This window comes from Lepidochelys olivacea, assembly GCF_965140295.1.
Source record: "Lepidochelys olivacea isolate rLepOli2 genome assembly, chromosome: 21".
Lineage (NCBI taxonomy): Eukaryota > Metazoa > Chordata > Testudines > Cheloniidae > Lepidochelys > Lepidochelys olivacea.
In genome coordinates this window covers 9,191,094-9,211,786 of record NC_140431.1, presented here as the reverse complement: position 1 = coordinate 9,211,786, position 20,693 = coordinate 9,191,094, and the positions used below count along the sequence as shown (strand labels likewise).

The 20,693-nt window shown below is 48.8% G+C and overlaps 1 protein-coding gene across 4 annotated transcripts in view; it reads left to right on the top strand.

Moving 5' to 3' along the window:
* FOXP4 (forkhead box P4) overlaps positions 1 to 20,693 on the top strand; it is a 142,086-nt gene that overhangs the window by 53,505 nt on the left and 67,888 nt on the right. For 3 of the 4 annotated variants that reach the window (XM_084611193.1, XM_084611195.1, XM_084611194.1), the window contains one exon: positions 11,075 to 11,164. In XM_084611193.1, the coding sequence (XP_084467319.1) occupies positions 11,075 to 11,164 (90 nt within the window). Of the gene's footprint in view, positions 1 to 11,074; positions 11,165 to 14,869; positions 14,935 to 20,693 lie in introns of those variants that run through there. The other variant, XM_084611196.1, reaches the window with a different exon arrangement.

Below are 20,693 nucleotides of genomic sequence, written 5' to 3'. Positions count from 1 at the left end.
TCAGACTGCACAATGCTTGCCTCCATCCCCAAAATCAGCACCCCCTTCTGCTCCTCCCTTTGTCTTCGAACCTGTCAGCCTGAGGCCTCCTGGTAGAACACTTTCCAAATTGCAATTATATAGAAAGGGCCCATCTGGAAAAGCCATCCCATCCGTCTGCTGTAATATTTGTTCTGTGCTTTTTTTTTTAAATAAAAATAAAAATACTATTTATTGCAGGCAGATGTAAAATAAATGTTAAGGTATTAAAAGCAAGATACCAAACTTATAACCATATCAGCCGTTTTTCATATTTAAAAGGGAATGGAGGTGGTGGTGGGGAGACTCTGGTGTGGATGACACTGTGCTATAAAAGCATGTGGTCGCATTTCACATGTATTATGTCATATGCTATTATTAGGGTATTTCAGATAAAAATGAGATGAGAGCACTTAAGTGAAACTCATCTCTCTATTAGGTTGCCTGATTTATATTTCATATATGACTGAGCATAAATGTTGTTCCTTCCCCCCGCCCCCCCCCCCCAAGCGTGGGGAGAAGTGAATTGTTGGGAGCAATGGTCAGACTTGTTCCTTGTGTTCTTCATTAGTGAAAATGGATTTAACCCCTTTAGCCAAGGAGGATCGAAGTCCAGAAGCGTTAGGGTGTGTGTGTGGCAAAGGGGAGAACATCTGGGGCCGAGAGAGAGTTGAAAAAGATTTTTCCCTTTTGTAAAGAATTCTGTCGTTTTTATTAATTTGGATCTCTTGGAGCCATTTGGTTCTGATTATATGAGAATGGGGATGGAGGAAGTGGAGTGAGGGAGTGGATTTCAATATGGCATCATTTACTGTTAATATCCATCTAAAAATGTCTGTGTGTGTATTATTTTAGTAGTTCTAATTCTGGAATGTGACAATGTCATTTTTATGAGTGTAGTGTAAAAATAATTTATAATCTTTTTTTATTCCCAAAAAGCTCTTTTGGGGTAAAAGGAGACTGGGGGGAAGGAGAAAGTGTAGTATCATTTGTGTAGTCCCCTCTTTCCCCCGACCCGGCTCTATTAATATAATTTCTATGGTGGTTTTTTTTTAATCATTGGAGGTTAAGGCCCCATTCAAACCTTTGATCCCATCCAGGAGGGAATTCCCTTTGGTTAGTTTCAGCCAGTGTTTTACCCCCATGCTGTATGGAAATCCACATCCTCCTGCTGCAGCAGAGAGCACTTGGTCTTATGGTCTCTCCTGCTGTACTGTCTGGGTGACAACTGTTAATTAAAAATGTGGTTTTTTGTTGTTTTTTTTAAGACTTGGCCTGAATACTTTTACGCTTTTATTCTGCAAAGATTTTTCCAAAGTGACCCAGTGATTTTGGAACCCCGACTTGAGACCCACCCCCCTGAAAATCATGTCCCTTTTTGCGGGGGGTCTCTAGTTGGGCATCCCCGATCATAAGTCACTTCTGAAACCGTAGGCTTGTCCTCTTTGGAGTATTCAAAGTACTGCCCATCTGGATTCTGTATGTACCAGCATCTACCACCATAGCATCTGAATGCTTAAGCACTGCTCTTAGCCCAGTGGCTACCTTAGCTGGCTGGTAAGGTCCTCCCTCTCCCAATTCAGAAATTCATTTAACCAACCTGCATCCATCCTTAATGCTGGGCCTTGAAGGTTATCAAGTTCTGAAGAGCCCAAAGAAGAATGGACAGAGCCTTAAGGAGAGAGCCTCTACTGAAAACGCCTTGCCTTCCATTCCTGGCCTCCCCTCTAAGTGATCATCAGGGAGGGGGAGTGACTTACCCAGGGTCACCGGCAGGCCAGCGGCAGGAATGGAACCCAGGTTTCCTGAGTGGCAGGCTGCTGCTCTAACCCGCTAGGCAAGAAGGTTGTTCAGCAAATTGACTTGCCATAAGGGCTGATGAAAGGCACAGATTTGACGCCCATTGGAGACCATGTGGAAGCTCAGTCTCTAGGGCCCGTTCAATTTTTAGTCTCTCCTGGGGCTGCCAACATGGAGGCCACGGAGTTCTAACTGGTGGTGATTTTTTGTGATTGAGATCGAAATAGGACTTCTAGGAACGAGGGATGAGAGGCACCAGATCCATCTCATACAGGAGGACAACTTCATCACCAGGTTCATTTGCTCCTTGGCTTGCTCGCCAATAGATATGAAACCTGGCCTAAAGAAGGTGCGTTATTCCAGGGAAGAACTAAATGCCATGTGTCTTGGGTGGAAAGCTGGATAGTAGACTGTTTCCGCTCTGGGATCCCCACACACTGACTTGTGATGACCCGCTTTCTTCTGAAATTAGAGGGGGGAATATAGCATGTAGTATTTATTTCAACCATAGCATGAACTCAAAGGAATGAGCTCTCAGGTGAAAAGAGAACAGTCTCTCCAGACTCATTAGCCAATAGAGCTGTGGTTGTGCAATTTTTCCAGTGCATCCTGGTGGGAAATTCTTCGCTACAGTAGAATCTCTTATTTCTTCTTGGGATCTGATACTAGCATAACACTTCTGTTGTCTGAACATTGTGTTCGCCACACCCGGGATTAAACTGAGACTCTCTTTGCTTTTTTCCTAGTAGTTCTTGTTGCTCTGGAGTTCTACAGCCTAGCTGCAAAGAAAATCAAGTATGAAGCGTATACAAAGAAATCCAGACACCCCGATTCAGAAAGCCCTGGGCTTTGGGGCAGTTTTGTATTTGGATCTAGATGGGAATTTAGAAATCGGAGAAACCTCTTTTTTTTTTTCCAAGGAACTAAGGGCTTGTATACATGCAAGGGGCTTTTTGATACTACTTTTTACTATATCTGTTTTAGAATCTGGTGTCGTTAAGTGGTGTGATCCTCTAATGTGGACTCCGTTATACCAGTGCAAAGGTGCTTAAGTTGTACAAACTGTACCAGTATACTGGTACAACTGCATCCCCACTAGGGGTATTCCTGATCTTAGCTCTGTTGGGTAAACACTCCTCACAGATATAGTTAAATCAGCACAAAACCACTACACAGGTCAGGTCTCTTCCCCTTCCGCCACCTCAACATTTGCATTCCTTCTGCTCAGTAACAGGTTGCTGCCACTGGTCTTGTAAATGAGGAAGCCAGGCGGTGTCAGCTGTTGATGTGAGTGTCTTAAATCTTACAAACTTCTTTTTAAAATGGGCTAATTTACTGATCAAAGACAATCATCCAGGAGACAAATTGGACACAAACTATTTGTTCCTAATTGTGGCTATCGCGCTAATGACTCTTTGAATAGCACTGTGGAGCAGGGTACAATTTAACTCCCCCTCCCCCCTTCCCATTTCATAGATCATTAGCAGGAGGTGAAGGCAAATTCTCTTCTAAGTGGGGACCTTTTTTTCTTTTTCACATGTTCTCAAAATTAAATAGCAAAGAATTATGGGTAATTTGGACTCCATGCTTTCTAGCTTTAAGAGGTGGTTCCATACTAGTAACTTCAAGTGTTGCTTTTTGAAGCTAATCTTCTGGCCTGTTGAAAGAGGTTAACAAGTGCAGGTGACCTGTCCAAAAAAAACTTGCCTTTCATCTCTACTCCCGTCTCAAGGTGGTTCTGGCCCTGGTGGGAGCCCCAGGTTGGAATCTGGTAAAGAAAGCACCTTTCATAAATCAAGCAAGACTTTTGTAAGCGTGGCTTCACTGTTTCCTGAGGAAAGACAGCAATGGACTACAGTCATATCTGGGTGGCAGTGAATATCCCATGACGACCCGCTTTCTTTGCTTGGCAAGTGTCTCCCACTGAGTTTGTTAGAGATGGGCCAGAGCTGCACCGTTCTGCTCCCTCAAGGTTCTGGGGTGTTGAGAACCAGGATTATAGATTGGGCCGGTCTCTGAACCTTTCATACACTGGCAAAATGGGTCACCTGGGGATCAAGATGAAAATGAATGATGTTCCCTCTCTGATCGTGCTATTACCCTCACCCCCACAACTGGTAAGTAGGAGTAAAGTGCTGGTTTTTGCCCATGCAGCTAAGCCAATGCATCTCAGTTCTCGCCAGCAGCTGTTCAAGATCTCAGCAGCCTCTCCTCCATAGTGGATGTTGCCTCAATGCCCATTTTCCCCGTGGTGATGGAGTAGCTGACCTGAAGGCTACGAAAGATGAAAGGCTTATGCCGTGCGTCCCCATCCTCCTGGACGGCTGTCTCAGAGACAGCCCTTGGGTTTTGCCAGCCAGTGCCAGTCATCTCCCATTCAATTCTAACCCACCAGCCTCAGCCCTGGCTTTGTGGTGACTTAAATCACACACAAGTGGGCCCTGTGGGCACGGCTCTCGTCACCGAGGTAGAAGGGGGAGCTTGGAATGCAAGTTGCTAGAGTCAGTCAAGTCTGCGGGGTTAGAATGAAACTTTCCTTGGTGGCAGATCCAGTCACTGCAGGGCACCTTGCACTGAAGCAGCTGGGGCTGGTGGAGACAGCATGATGGAGTAGATGGACCCCGGGTGTGGTGCATCCTGGCCGTCCCTGTGTCACATGACCAGCTCAGTGACTCTGAGACATCGGGTGAGCTCACTAACAGTGTAACGCCGGTCTTCACCACCCAGCAGAGCTGGGAGGTGCTGTACCCCAGCCTCCTGGTCGTGCCTGTGTGCCGCTGGCTGTCTGATTGAAAAATGCTCGCACCAAAACAAAACTGGTACCAGCCCTCTTAGCAGCAGGTGGTTGGAATGGAAATCTCTCCCCCGACCCCCACGCCTGGCAGATATCTCTGTAACTCTTCTGCTAGTTTCCCTGGCCATCTGGAGGGGGCGGAGGGGTAGGAGAGAGGGGGTAGCTTCTCTGGGCGAGCTGCAGGGCTGTCATGGGGAGGCCCCTGTGCGAGATTTGAAGGCCATGCCATTTTTTCCTGTAAATCTTGTAATTTCGTGCTTCAGAGCACAACAAAGTGAGAGGGTCAGCAGGGAGTGAATTAAATTGCCCCCTGAGAGCCTGTTCGGGGTGGGCCTGGCTCCTGCATTCCATCCGCCCCTCCTTGCCTCCCTCGGCGTGCGTGTACCCGCACGTCACGGGCGTCCCCGTCTCCAAGTGGCAGGGGTTTGTCCCGTCTCCCCCGGATCAGCCTGGCTCGGAGCCCTTTGGACACGCGGTCTGGCGTTGGCACGAGCCGTATTCTTCTTGTTCAAGTAATTTGCCAGCTTAATAAGCCCATGCAGACTTTTACAGGGTTCCCAAAGCCTCATAAAACCAGGGGCTGTCCCCGCATCTATCCCGCGAACAAAGCTCTCCTTGTTTGGCTCGTGCAGTTAAAAATGGGTATCTTGGAGCCCTCTATTGCTGGCTACAGCAGCATGGTCTCCTTTGGCAACTGGGCTTCCGATCAGCTCAGCCATCACGCTGCGGCATTGCCTTCGCTCAGCTTCTCTCCTTTTTGTGTGTCTGCTTTTTCTTCTCTGTCTCATGCTTAACTTCTAGAGAGCTGTTGGGAAAATAATTCAGAGAGTTTGGAGAGAGAGAGAACTCTGGGCAGGCAGCATTACCTAGTGGTTAGATCAGGGCAAGACAGGTAGCTGGCACTCATGGATTCCTCTCTGGACTCTGGCGCTGACCTGCTGTGTGATCTGGAGCAAGCCACTTCCTCCTCACTCCATGCCTCTTCCTGCCCTGATCTGCAAAATGATCTCAAAGTACTTTTTGCCAAGATCAGCTAATTTAGCCTCGCAGCTCCCCCTGTGAGTTCAGTGTTGTCCCCATTGAAAGAGAGGGAAACTGAGGTTCGGGGGCGGGGGGATTGTTAATGGATTTGCTTAAGGTTGCACAGTAGGCCAGCAGAGTTGGGGATAAAACCGAAGGTCTCACTCCAAACCGAAATCTGCCCTTACTCTTACAAAGACACTGAAGTGTGGAGGTCCTGGGGCAAAAGTGGCTACAGAATAACCTCACTGTGCAAGACCAGTGAGAGATATAGTCAAAGGTGATGTAGCTGATCTTTACACATAGTGCCTGTGGGGAGCAGGCTGAGGTACAGCCACGAGGGTGTCCAGGTCTGCTTGTGCCACTGCAAAGAATTGTGCAGTGCTGCCCCGTGTTACATCCGTGCAGGCTTGCTAGTGCCTGATTGTGTGTTCCCGTGCAGCTTTGGAGTGCCTCTTGCAGCGGACATGGAATTTCTGCTCCTCACAGGGATACTGCCAGCTTGAAATCTAGTCCGCTTCAAAAAAGGAAATTTAGAAGTAGCTTCAGGTTCTAAACCTGCCCCCGAATCCTCTGGCCAGTTTTTTCCTTTTCTTTTTCCTTTTTGAGGTTTGATTTTTCTCTGCCTTTTTGCTGTGTGAAAGGCCCACACAAACAACAGAGGAAATTGTCTCCGCGGGGGAAGCTGTAATACCGAGCCTGCAAAAACCACTGTCAGATGGGAGGAGTGGAGAATTCAGCGTTTATTTTGCAGCTTGTGTGAACACAAAAGTTTTATAGGTAGAGGTACAACCCTCCTAGTGTGGACTAATAGTGGTTTAAAGATATCTTAGACTGGAATATCTATTCCCATGTGGGAAAGGGAATCTGCTGTACTGGATTAAGGACCTTGATACTAACTGTCTCCACACAAGCTGTTGCAGTGGTTTAACTTTCGGTAAGAATCATGCCCCTAACTGATCTAGTTACATCAGTACATAATCTGTGCATAGAGCAGGCCTTATGTAGGTAAATAAAAAGAATTTCAGACAGATTTCTAAGTGGATGATAATGCATCTTCTGTCCTTACTGCAGGCTGGCAGGAATTGTGCTCATAATAATAATTTACAGTAGCCTCGTTCTAGTCTGGGAGTTTGTGCAAAGATCTTCGGGGTTTGATCATCCTGCAGCAGGTTCACGTGTTTGTTTGTTTTGTTTTTTCCCCCTCCCCTTTCCCCACCAAGTTTTCTTTTGAACAAACTGAAAAATTCAGCGTGAAACTGGGTAGAAACTGCCCTGAATTTTCAGGTGGAAACAATCATTTGGTAGTTTTGCACAAACCCGTCAGCCCAGGGTTCCTTGAGAAAGAAGTTTTGTGAACCCTCTGATCTTGTGTTCACTGGCAGAGGGAGGGGGAATTGTGTTGTTTGTTTGATTAGCTACCACAAGTTAAAATGCTAGTGATAGTTTAAACACGTTAACATTTTTATACAAGAACCTTGGTGCTTCCCTCCATGCTGTGCTCCCTATAAACATCTGCAAAGCTACCTCTTTATCCACCTTCAAATTCCTCCTCAAAACTCTCTCCCTTGCCGTGATGCCTTGACAATGGCTAGCTGATGGTGCACTGAGACATCTGTCCCTCACGCTGACCAACATTGTCTCATCATTTCCTGGTCCTCCCCCATCTGTCAGGATCCATCTCCTGGTCTCCTGTCTTGTATTATACTTCAGTTGGAAGCTCTTTGGAGCAGGGACTGTCTGTTCTGAGTGTACAGGGCTTAGTACATTGGGGTCCTGCCCCATGAGTGGGACTCCCGGGCACTACAGTAATACAAATAATAACGAGTTATCAGGTCAACGTAAAGAATACAGGAGAGGGTAGGGTTTGCCTTGATGTGCTCATGCACGAGAAAACACACTACCTTGTCTTCCCTAGGATTTTACCTTGTGTTTGTTCCACGTACTAACAGGAGGTAAGAAAATACCATCTTTCCTAGTGAAGATGTGCCCTCGGCGGGTTTGTTTTGGGGTTGTTTTTTTCTGATGATGAAAGCTAAAACCAGGTGAATTCTGGGCATGATTTCCTTGTGGTCATCTTGCACTGGCTGCCTACTGTTCTCCTGGTTCCCACCTGTAATGTGAGTCCCTCTGACGAATTTCTTGTCCCCCGACCTCTGCTTCAGCCTTGAAGCACTCGATTGGTGCCCAGCAGCGCACAGAGGTAGGTGGGTGAATTGTTCATTGTTCAGTAGTCTTGTGTTTTCCAAAATGCTGGGAGTCCATCCGTGCTAGTGGATTGACTTAAGTGCCTAAATACAGTCCTAAGAGACCAATTTTAGCCTCCCCCTCCATATGTTGTGTTTTGAAGATCTTGGGTTTTTGATTTTCATTGATTTTATGGAGTATAAGCCAGAAGGGACAATTAAATCTAGTCTGGCCTCCTGTATGTCCGAGACTATTCAATTCCCCCCTGTTACCCCTGTGTTGAGCCCAATAACTTGGGTTAGACTAAAGCATTTTGATCTTCAGGAGTCTAAAATGTAAGTGTGCCCCAAATGGAGAATAAGAGAGACTGGGTTGCCACTCTCCAGAGCGGTTGCACGATTCACAAACGCAGCTAAAAACACAGCTTGGCTCCTGTCTGCGCTGCAAAACTGACATGTGCTTTTAGCTGTGTTTGGGACACAACTCCTTTTGTTTGCATCCCTTGATGTGGTATATTCTGACAGTGTAGCTGGAACCGCACCATATTGAGAAGTACTGTACCACAGAGTATTCATGTGTTTGCGCATGTGTTCACTGGAGAATGGTGTCTAAGTATAAAATGACAGGTTTCAGAGTAGCAGCCGTGTTAGTCTGTATCTGCAAAAAGAAAAGGAGGACTTGTAGCACTTTAGAGACTAACCAATGTATTTGAGCATAAGCTTTCGTGAGCTACAGCTCCCTTCATTGGATGCATAAAATGATTTTCTTTCTGTGTGGGTAATAGATGCAACCTGCAATAAGGACCCCCAGCTTCAGTAGCCACTTCGAAATAATCTGAAGATTTGTCTCTTACATCTTACAGTTTGTCTATACGGGGAAATGGACTGGGATATCTATCGCTTTGGAAGCGGATTAAGCCAAACTGGAAAAGGTGCTGCTGCTCTGGAATAAGAGAGTGCACACAATGAGCTAATCCAGAATAAGGAATGCTCTTTCAAGTCACACCCTGCCTTACTGCAGAAATAACTTCCTGGTGTAGACAAGACCTAAATTAGACCCTTGGTTTAAACAGTAGCCAGCTAATCTTTTTGTGATGGTCCATTGGATGGCTGCTTGAGAGGGGTTTTAGTGTTTGTGCATGTTTGGTCAACACAAGACAAAGATTAAATAGATAATTATGCTGACTGTATGTGTGTGAACATATAATTATACTGTGTATATGCTATATATGTGATGGACAACCTGATTTGCTTGTGTCCTGTGTAATGCGCACACAACAACATGGATTACGTTGAAAAGGCATATTCATTAATCTAATGACACTGTGTATGTGTAATTATGTAGGTAACTATATTATGTGCCTTACTCCTACCCACATGCATTTGTATATGTAATTACTCTGGGTATATGCAAGGGAGTGTGCTAATCTCTCCCCTTTCAAGTGTAAATCCAGCTGCCCCTCCAAACAGTGTGTACGGTACAGTATATACTGTATAAATGCCTGACGGAAAGTAACTTTGTTCTTTATAGCTGGAAATGTGGAAAATTAACAAGCGGCTCTTTCTTTGGGACACACCCTGCAAGTGCTTCCACCGCCTCGGAGCACACAGCCGCCTCTTGGAAGCCAGGGCCTTGATTTACGGCCGTGGCGTTGACAGCTCACTGGAACCCACATGCTGTTTGCAGCACCGCCAAGCTGGGCTATGACCCTCCGACCTCTCCCCCTCCACTCCCCCCTCCTGTCTCTGCGCTGTAATAAAACCCTGTCTTGCAGGCAGGACTACAATGACTTTGTTGTTCAGAAAGGTACCTCCCCCCCCCAAAGAAAATCTTTAAAAGCAAAAAATAAGGAACGTATGAGGAAACGGACCTGGGAGCAGTACCACAGGATTGTTTGTGTTAGAATTCATTCCCTTCTCTTTGCCTGCTCTCAGCTCCTGAATGAAACCTCTCTGTCTTGTGCTTCCCTTGCTCTTTTGCACACCCTCTCGGTTTCTTTTGCACGTTTCACCAGCTCTAGTGGATGCTTTGGCTCTTCTGCTCATTTGCACGCGTGTGTTCTCTTGTGCGCTCCTCGTGCTCACAGGCTCGTTCTTCATTGTTGCTCTCTTCCTCGTGCCCAGGTGCACTCGCTTGATTGGGCTTGCCTCCATTTTCACCCACCATTTCCTCCGCTTGCTTTCACAGCGTGTTTTTGCATGCGCCTTGACTGGCAATCTCACTGACTTGTGCTTTTCTCCAGCACCAGCGAAGCGTTTCATTTTTAGTTAATGCAAGTGACTTAATAAATGTTATTGAAAACAAATTGGTGAATGCTCAGGAAACTAATAACACTTTCCAGGCAGATGCCCATACAATAAACAGATTCATGTGCGATCGCTAGTAAGTACCGCTAAACTCCTCTCCTGCATTGCTGAAAATGATCTGCAGAATGTCCACATTCTTTCACTGGTTATTCATTTGGGGTGAAATTCTGCTCTTTACTTGGTCTACTCCTCTACTCCCCTCCATCCACCTACCAAATGGATTTAGCATCACCACACCCCTGTGAGGTAGGCAAAGATGAGCATGCCCATTCTACAGATGAGGATCTGAGTCACAGACCAGCAAAGTGACTTGCCCAAGGTCACACAGGGAGAATCTGTGCTATAGCTGAGAATTGAACCTGCCTCTCCTGAGTCCAAGACCATCTTCCTCCTAAGGCAAGCACAGAAGGCTGGTTCCAGCAAGTGAGCTGCTTTCTTTTAGTGCTATTCCTTACATTATCCATCTCTCTCTCTCTCTCTCGTCCAGTTAACCTTAAGGGTCTGTCTACACTGCAGTCCGATACCTGCAGCTGGCTCGTGCCAGCTGACTCGGGCTCTGGCTAAGGGGCTATTTAATTGCAGTGTACGCATTCAGGCGAGAGCCTGGCCTCAAGGACCCTGCACGGTGGGAGGGTCTCAGAGCTCAGGCTCCAGCCCCAGCCTGACCGCCTACACCGCAATTAAACAGCCACTTAGCACGAGCCCTGAGCGCCCAAGTGAGCAGGCACGGGCCAGCCGCAGGTGTCTGGTTGCAGCATACACATGCCTCAAGGGGCTTCCTGAGACCACTTTGTCCTGTTGGCTGTATCAGTAAGTGAGTCTGTCTCTGGTTGGATGGTATCTAGGCAGTGAGCACATACACCGGTAGATAAGGCACAAGAAGCTCGAAAAGAGAAATGATCTCTTCTCCACCACCACCCTCTTATCTTTTCTTTTTTTGTTTTTTCAGGCTCTCCAGGTGGCAAGACAGTTCCTTCTGCAGCAGGCCACGGGGCTGACCTCTCCTAGCAGCAATGAGAACAAGCAGCCCGCAGTCCAGGTGAGGCAGAGAAGCGCCTGCACCCAGACCCTTGTGGGAAGCATTCTCCTAGCACAAAGAGAACTCCTTCGCTGGGGTTTGGCACAACCTCCAGAAAATCATTTGTGTCCTGGGTGGGCTTCCCAAGATCGCCTCCGCAGCGTAGGAGCATCATTGACTTTCAGCAGGATGGTGCTCCTAAGCGATTGCAGGTGCTTTGGGAAGGCTCATCCAGTCACACACACGCATGCGTGCTCTCACTCTCCCTGCCATAGATTCAATGGCTTAAAACCACCTACAGGGAGGTCTCGGGCTCCATTACGACTCCGTAAGATTTTTAATCACTTTATAGAGTCCCTGTTGAGTCCCTGCCCATCTCCTTTGGGCTTCACCATAAGAGAATTCAATTGGGGAAGGAGGGGACAATGTCTCCGATACTTGGGATACAGGTTAAATTTCAGGAGAGGAGTCTCCCCCCCCCCCCCCCGATCGCTCTTTTTGGGCTGCTGGTGCCAGATGGTAAATGCTTAGGGGGAGGATTAGGACAGCTATTGCAAATCCACCTAGCCTGTGGCTTCTTCATTTCACCCAAGGAGAAGGTCTCCTGCGTATGTGGGTTCTGGGGGGGCAGGCTGGCGGAGACGGGACTCCGGTAGCAGGAGGCTGTTTTTCAGTAGGTGCGTATTAATGAGCTGTGTGTAAGGGGCGCATGTTTGTGGTGGGAGAGGGTTGCGGGAGCATAATATTAGTGTACGTGGAAGATTTGGGGTTGGGGGGGGAGAGTGTGTGTGAGAGCAACAGAGGTACTCATATATATCATGGGACCATATGGAAGGATATGACACTAAGGCCATGTAGCTATCATGGAGAGGCTTACATTGGGGTAGATGTGGGATAAGGGGTGGTGTATTTTATAGTCTGACCCAGGATGATGGGCAAGGGTCCAGGAAGGAGGTGGGGTGGGTGGGTGTTGCCAGGTTAGAGAGGGAGATGGGGTTAATGACCTGGCCTTTCACCTCTGCAGATCTGGTTTTAAATCCTGGCTCAGGTCACGAGTGGAGTTGCATTTGGTGGACTCCTGTAAGGCCCCATTTGCCTGCATCATAAAACTCACGATGCATCTTGGCTGCAAAGCAACCAGTGGTCAGTTCAACAGGAGCCTGGATTTGGAATCCCAAGCAGGGGAGGGCTGCTCTGGGTCAGGAATGAGGGATGTTGGCACATCTGTGGAGCAAGGGAACAACAGTCGACTTCAGTATCCCCGGCTCAGGCCGGTCCCGTTCATCCCTCTTTTCCTGAGCACTCAATCGATTCACAAATTAAACACAAGGGAACGTGCTTGGACTTACCCCTCTCCACTCAGAGTGGTCCTGTTGCTCTGTAGCACTGGACACCGCCCTGGATTTGGCAACCGAGGACCTGGCGAGAGAGATGGAAGCAGAAGCCTGTAGGGCGCTGGACCCTGTGGAAGGACTGGGCAAGTCTGTCTCGTATGGCAGTGGGAGGGTGTCCCAGGAGTCTGAGACACCCCACCCATGGGGGAGAGTCCCCTGGAAAGCATTCTTGGGGCCAGCAGGCACATGTGCTGGGGTGAGATGCTAGGACAGCTAGTGCCCATGGCTCTGGGGCGAAGGGTGATACCCTGGCTCTTCCCAGGAAGCTCGCTGGGGTCACTGGTACTACGAGGTGGGGGGTGTTTACTGGCAGTGGGATTTGAACCTGGGACCTGCCACACTGAAAGCATGAGCTAAAAGAGTGACTCATGAGATGGTAGCGGTAGTAGGTCTTTATCCTCTTACAGGGACCAGCTGCTAGAGGGAGAGAGATACCAGGGTGCTTTACACTGGCATTGGCAGGACACTGCTGAGCAGGAGAACTCGGTGCTGGCAGGGGGAGTAAAATCGCGGCAAGAGGGAAAGGGGGCTGAAGCCTGGCCCCACCCCCTCAATCTCTACAAGGGGGTGACCATGGTCATGGACCCCCCCCCCACACACACACACACCCTTTCACAGGCAGTGCCCTTCTCTACCCTCGGCCTGTTGACGGCAGGTTCCTCCCGCCAAGGGGGTCAGCAAAGGGGGCCTAACTCCAAAAAGAGAAGGAGAGGGGGAGAGAAGCAAGGCCCAAGTGAATGTAAAGTGACAATTTAAACAGCTGTGTGGAGGGGCTCTCCCTTCAGGCTAATTAAATTTATCGGGCGAACAGCAGGTTACCTTATTAGATCCACGTGGGTTTAATTAACAAAGGAAAGTAATTAGCACAAATTCTTTCTGAGCCAGAGGTCCTTCCTATAGCAGGCAGAGCTGTCTCTGAAGCCCGCTGGAGGTGGGAGGGGGAACCTGGGGCAGGAGGGAGGAAAGAAAGTTTGGTTTCTGCTCACCCAGGTGCCCCAGAGAACGAGATGCTTGGGACAGTTTTGTTGCCGTTTGTTTTCCTCCCCCCGGTCTGGCAACACATGCCTGGAATGGGATTAAATTCATGCCCCCACCTCACTTTTATTATTTTTCCTTCCTCCCTCCTGTTTTGTGGCCAGCTGTATAATTGCCTCCTGATCTTTTACCCCCGTCTCTCTCTCCGTCAGGTGTGTCTCATTCTCTGCACCGACAGCATATTGCTGGGGCTGGGCCAGGGAGGGTCTTTGAGCGGCTGGGGTTCTCCACCTCCCTTCCCCTCTCTTGGCAAACCTGATATCGAGCACATTACAAATTGAGGGGGTTTGCCTCGCCTCGTGCCTTCGTTCCCCTTGACCTCAGTGTGCTTCGGATCAGTTGTGGGTTGGAATAGCTTCTCTGTAAGAGCACTGGAAGTCCCATTCCTTGAAACCTTTTACATTTTTATTTGGGACAAAGCACTAGGGGAAGGAATCCCACCTTGGCAGGGACGGGAGACTGGGCTGGATGACCTAGTGGATCTTTCCCATCTGATTGCTGCAGGCTTGAGACTCCCCAGAAAACCTCCATCCCTTTAGCAGGATAGGATGGAGTCCAGAGCCACTCTGAAACTGGTCTCCATTTTCGTCCCACCCGCCTTAGAGGCGCAGACCCACTGTAGGGACAATGGACCTGCTGCCGCTTGGCCTTAATGGGTTTGAAAGTGAAGGGGACGAGGGGAAATCACAGCTGCGGTATTAACAGTAATTAGTCAGGGCTTCTCTCGCGCAAGCAGCCAGCTTTTTCCAATAGTGTTTTCAGGAAGGAAATGCAGTCATTGGATGGAAAATATCTTGAAAGAACAAAGACAGTAAGAGTGAAGTCAGATTCCGGTTACATATCTCTGTGTGTGTGTGTGTGTGTGTGTGTGTGTCTATTTCTCCATTTCTCTCTTTCACGTTCTGTTTTCCCTCCTCCTGTTTCTTCTCCCATGGTGTGTGTCTCTCATTCTGTCACTGCCTGTTTATCTTCCCTTTCACCCTCAGTCCTTCGTGATCTGCTTTCTCTCTTGTTCTCTGTTCCTCCATCCCACCCCGCCCTTTCGCTGCTGTCTGTCCATCCATCTGGCTGGCTTGTTCAGAGTTAAGAGTCCAGCTTTCTGCGCCCCCCCCCCCCCCCGCCCTTTTGTCTTGCAAAAGAACTTGTGAAAGTTGTATGAGTCAGGAATAGCAGCCTGTCTCCCCGCCCCCTCCTTCCCGGCTTGCCCCTGCCCAGCAGCTGGAGGAGGATTTGAAGGAGGGGAGATAGAGGATTAAGCAGACTCCTTTGAAAGGAAGTTTATCTAACGGGGAATGGTGTGGATGAGATTGACCAGGAGGCTTTCTTCAGTCTGAAGTGGAGAAGGAGAGAGGCTCTTGTATGGTGAGAGTGCACAGGCGGGGAGCAGGGCTTCTCCACCACCAAATCCAGTGTGGGGGCAGAGAGCATGGAGTGAAAGGGGGAAGCACACCGCTCTTGGAGGGCGCTATGGAATCAGAGGCCGGGGGAGACTTTTGTGAGCGAGGTTCCTAAACAGCCGTCACTTCCATTGACTTCAGTGGGCGATGCAAGTGATCAGCACTTGTTCAGGCTTAGGTCCCAGAGGGATTGCTCCTGCAACCCTTGTGTTGTCTCACTTGTCTGGCAGGAGTTAGGCGTGTGGGCTGGCTCCCCAGGCTGCTCTTTGTCTGGCTAGCGGCCTGATCCTGCACTGGGCTGCTGAGCTCACACTGACTTCCCAGGGAGCTGAGGGCATTCAGACCCGCTCAGCACCGCCCTGTGGAAGCACAGTCGGATTGGCCATAGAAACTGGTTTCTCCTGCGCGCCTAGTGCAGTGATCTGGTGAGCAGGGCTCTGTTCTGGTGAGCACGGCCTGTCGTTTTCACGCAGGGCCCTCTATCTGTCTAGTTAACACCATTAGGCTGTGACACACAGCATCGTTTAATAGGAGACTGGATGAAACAGATTCTGGGGGTTCAGGCTGGCCTGATTTGCGGCTCTCGATTAAATCCAGATAAAAAGCTCCTCTCTTTCAGCTGAGTTTCACTTGGAGATTTCTGGAGCTGGTTCAAAATGAAGGGGACACAATCCCCCATTCAGGATGAAACCAGTCCCCCAAACCCCCTGCTGGCATCTGAGGCCCTCAGTCAGCAGTCCGTCCTGATACAGCAGAGGAATTAAGCATATGCTTGACTTTTTAAGAACATACTCAAGTCTCGTTGATTTCAGTGGGACTTAAGCAGGTGCTTAAATGCTTTGCTAAGTCGGGGTCTATTGGATTTAAATAGAAAAACTGCATGGAGGTTAGGGTCTGATATCATCTGGCAGGCGGAAATGTCTATTATAATAATACTTAGCTCTTCTGTAGCGCTTTTCATCAGTCAATCTCAAAGCATATTACAAAGGAGATCGGTACCATCATCCCCATTATACAGACGGGGAAACTGAGGCACGGAGAGGGGGGAAGTGTCCATCTCATCATGCCTTGGATATCATGAAAGGTAGCCACAGATAAATGGATAGATATTTTTTTTTTTGGATGTCTCATTTTTTGGGCACTCTCCCCAACGCAAGACTGATTTTTATTCAGTGGCGCTGGGGATCCACAGCTCCCAGGGATGCCAGTGAGAGAGGTGGGCGCTCAGCACTTTCTGTGAAACCAGGCCCCAGATCTCAGTTGGGGTGCCCCCATTCTTAGGTGCCCAACGTCAGCTGCCACTCTTGAGAACTTGGGCCTCCGTATGTCAGGATCTGGCCCCTGTTCTAAGGATCCTTGCTGATGGGATACATCTGGGGCATCGAGCCTGGCTGTGATAGTAAAGATAATGATGCTTATGTGTATTTGAAAAGCAATAAGTAGCTGCTGAGCTTGCTAGGACTCTGTATTTCAAATGTGGAGCCTCCCACAATCCTCTTTCCTTCAGCATACCCAGAGGTGCAGTCTGAACGTTACAAAAAATTGCTTTGCACCATTAAAACAAAACCTCCCCTTTTTCTCCCCTAAAAAGAAATTGCATGTGGGTGGTTACTGTCACTGTAAGTGGTTTCTTCACCCAGCATGGCATGGTTTGTGTCCCTACATTTCCGCCCCCAGGAATTCAATAACGAAACTGCCTGCAGAGCCCCTTGCTCCAGTGCAGGGGCGCTAGATGATGCTGGAAGAATCAGTTCAAGAAGTGTCGATAAAACACCTAATGCACAGTGCTCTCCAGCCTCACTGCGGGTGTGGTGTCACAAGGCTGGTGTTTTCTAGTTCCCATGTGTGTTCCCATCTCCATGCCAAGTGAAAGCCTGCCAAGTCTTAACTTGTTGATCATGAAAGGGGCTGAGTACCTGCAATCCTAGCTGATCTGAATGGGAGTCTCAGGATGGGTCTCATAGCTCCATGGGCAGGTCGCGCTGAATGACATCTCTAGATCCAGACTCTCCTGAACTCTCTGAGCTTTCCTAGTGAACTGCTACAGTTGTTATGAGGCTGGGGATCAGTCATGGGCTGTTTCAAGCCAAGTCCCTGGTTCAGATGCAGCCCATGTCACCAAGTGGATGAAATTTAACATTTGGTGGCTGTTCATTGGCTCTGTGTGGGATGAGTTGGGGGGCGGGGGGGTTCAGTCTATATCCCATTAGGTGTGACTCTGGATCAATGGCTCTCAACGCTTGCGACCCAATGTGACATCCTCAGGGCCATACAGATAGTGTAGATATCGTGTGGATCCGGCCCACATAACATGTAAGAGAGCTACATATGCGGCTCACAATGGTAAATAGGTCGAGAACCACAGCTCTGGATACTGGAAGCTCCTCCAACTTTCTTTTAAAAGTGAATTTAGTGCTGGTTACCAGAATGATGGACCTGGAGACTAAATCCCTGTTGACCTTTAGAACAGATGTAAGAGAGACATTGACAACTACCCCCTAGGGTGCCTTGGAAGGGGCGCCCTCTCGAGGTAAGAAAGAGGCTTTGATCCCTATTCCCACTCACTCTTTGGACTGCCAACAAGCACCAGTTGCGGTGGGAGCAACTTGTGATACGGATGCTGCCTCCTGGGATCTGGCCCGAGACCCACCAAGCTCATTTCCCATCAGCTGTCAAACAGCCATTCGGTGGGCACTACTTTGGGTCATTGTCATCGTAGGCCAGTATTGTACCCGAGGCCTGGAAGTGTCAAGCTGTATAGCCTGTTTCCAGTCCCTTTTAGAGACTAGGCAGCTGGGATCCCTGTAGTGCCACTGTCCCATGCTGCTCTGTGGCTGCATAGAGGCCATGAACATCCAGGCAAAAAGATAGCAATTTCACTCAGGAACCACCCCCCTTCCTGTCAACCTAGAAGCCATAGCATGGATCAGCAGGTGGCCAGCTAGGAAATAACATCCCATCCTGCTCTCTGCCTGCTGGGGGTGGGGGGAGACTCCTGTCCCCTGTGGGACAAGGTCTCTCGGACTAGAAATGTGTCTGTCATGGGAGAGGGAAGAAGGAGCTGAGGGTTTGGAGCAAACTTGTGGAAATTGCTTTTTCTTTTGTCTGCTGCGGCAGGGAGGGTGCTGAAGCGGAAAAGTGTATTTTGTTGATTTGAAACTTGAGTGAAATGGGTAATGAAGACAGATCAATACCGGCTCCTCCGCGTTCCCTCTTGAGGAGAACTAGAACAGCCCCTTTGAACTCTGCCGGTGCAGCGCTGAGATTTTTCCACTTGAACCTGCAGCGCCCAGGTCTTAGGCCCCTTTCTCCAGTATCCCCTTCCCTTTGGCTGGCTGGCCTCTGCCAAATAATGATTCCTAACCAGTGGCTTGGTCCACACCCTGCAGGCTATAGAAATAGTACCAGCCCAGGGGCCCAGCTGCTCCAAGGAGAGCAATGGTGTTTGGAGAGCGGATGACCAAGAAGTCACTTCAATTCTGTAAGACTTTGTTGGCCTGACAAGCTAGATGAGCGTTGCCAAAGGATAAGGAGGGATAGCTCAGTGGTTTGAGCGTTGGCCTGCTAAACCCAGGGTTGTGAGTTCAATCCTTGAAGGGGCCATTTAGGGATCTGGGAAAAAAATTGGGGATTGGTCCTGCTTTGAGCAGGGGGCTGGACTAGACCTCCTGAGGTCCCTTCCAACCCTGATATTCTATGAAACGAAGAGAGCCCCCCACTCAGGTATCTGTCTGAGGGAAATAAGATTCCCACCCCCACCCCAGATAGACACCTGCCTTTGGGTTTTGATCCTCTGCGTCTGTTTTGTCAGTGATGCCCATTCCCAAGGCGGGAGCAGCCTGGGATGTGGTGTGATGCCTTCTCTCCCTGGGGTGTGGCAGATTTGGAAAGGGATCTTCAGCCACGGGAAATGTTCAGATGAGGGGCACTCTCCCCTACTGTGGGGATACATGAGCCATCTTCCTTTTAACTCGTATGGCCTTTCAGCTCAGCGGGGTACTATTCGTTTCTGCCTACTGGGGTGCCTGGGACTGGCGAGGATGTGTGCAGTTGAGACCGTACAGCATATTCATAGCTTTTACGCCTGACTGAAACATCAAACTCACCTGCTCTCCTCTGCACAGGTGCATACACTCGCTCACATTCACCCACATACTTGCTCTCCTGCCTTCACCTTTGCCCAGAAAGGCTCCCTCGCGCACCACCTCTCCTGGGCGCGCTCCACGGGCTCGCCCCTGGATCTGTTCCCAGTTGCCACAGCACCCTGTGAAATCGCTCTCAGCAGTGCAGAGAGAGCACTAGACGTGTGTAAAACACAACCAGAAAAAGGAAGGCTGGTGCAGTGGCTAGGGCACTACCCTGGGACTGGGGAGACCTGGGTTCAACTCCCTGCTCTACCCATGTGAGCTTGGGTCACTCACGTAGTCTCTCTGGCCCAGATTTTTTTTTTTTAAAGGTATTTAGGGGTTGTGGCACTCAACATTGCAATGCCTAAGTCTCATTTTAAAAAGTGATTTGGGCACTTAAGGGCCTAAACCCCATTAACTCTCAATGGGATTGTTGTCTCGTAAATGCTGAAACCCCTTTGGAAAGTGAGACTTAGGTTCCTAAATCAGTTAGGCCTTGCAATGCTGAGCGCAGCAACACCTACATACCTTGGGGATCTGAGGCCAGATTTTCCATCAGTTAAATGGGGATAACCATACTTCCCCACCTCACAGAGCTGCTGCGAGAATAAATACACGGGGAACTTGTGAGATGCTCAGATATTGTGGTGATAGGGGCCATATAAATACCTAAGAGATCTATCCAGAGAGACCATTCTGCATTTGTAGCTGTTTATACTCACACCAGCTACTCATGGTATAAGGTAATGAAGAATCCATCTCATGTTCTCATCTATACGCAAAGTTCACTGTCTCGTTCTGATTCTCCATGGTATGTGTATATTGCTTGACGCTCTCACTGCAAGCCTCCTCTTGCCTCTGTTGAGTTTTACTATTGACTTGAAACAGCAGAGTAGATTCCAGGGGCTGTTTCCAGGCTTACTCAGTGGGGTTTTAAATTGGGAGTCGCTCCCCGGAGGTCCGTGGCATTATTGCAGCATAATATCTGAATCCAGGTACGAGTGTTTAAAGCCCCTCGCTGTTGCCTTTTAAAACGGAGTCGAGACCAAATAAACTCCAGAGCCTGAAACGCAGGCAGCCACTTCCTGCAGCCCAGCTGGAGATGTGTCGGCCTGATGCTTTCTTGGGAGCCGGCAAATATAGTGATGGGGCTTGGGCTGGGGCTTGCTCTCAAGTGGGGTGGGTGTATCTGGGGGGGATTCGTCATTACAATCTGTTGTTCTTCTAGTCCAAATTCAAAGTGAAACGCTTTGGGCCGTCTGCCTGCATGGAGCAGTATCCCAGGTAGAGAGTAGATGAGAATGTCTGCGCTATAGGGGGATATATGGCTTATGTGTCTATCATGGTCCATCCACTTAAAGAAAAGCCATTGTAAGGTTGGTGTTGGCCAGGTATTTGTTCCCTTTCCTCGTCTAGCTTGTCCCATCCCTGTCGCAGACCCACTTGATGTGTTTTGTGTTTTGTTTTCAGATTCAAAAAGGATGTTCTTAAAATTATCTTTATCTTAATCATGGGCTTTGAGTTCCTATCGTACAGTGCCCTGAGCTGTGTGGCCAGTATACATGCTTTCAAATGAAGCTGGTGTGTGTGTGTATGT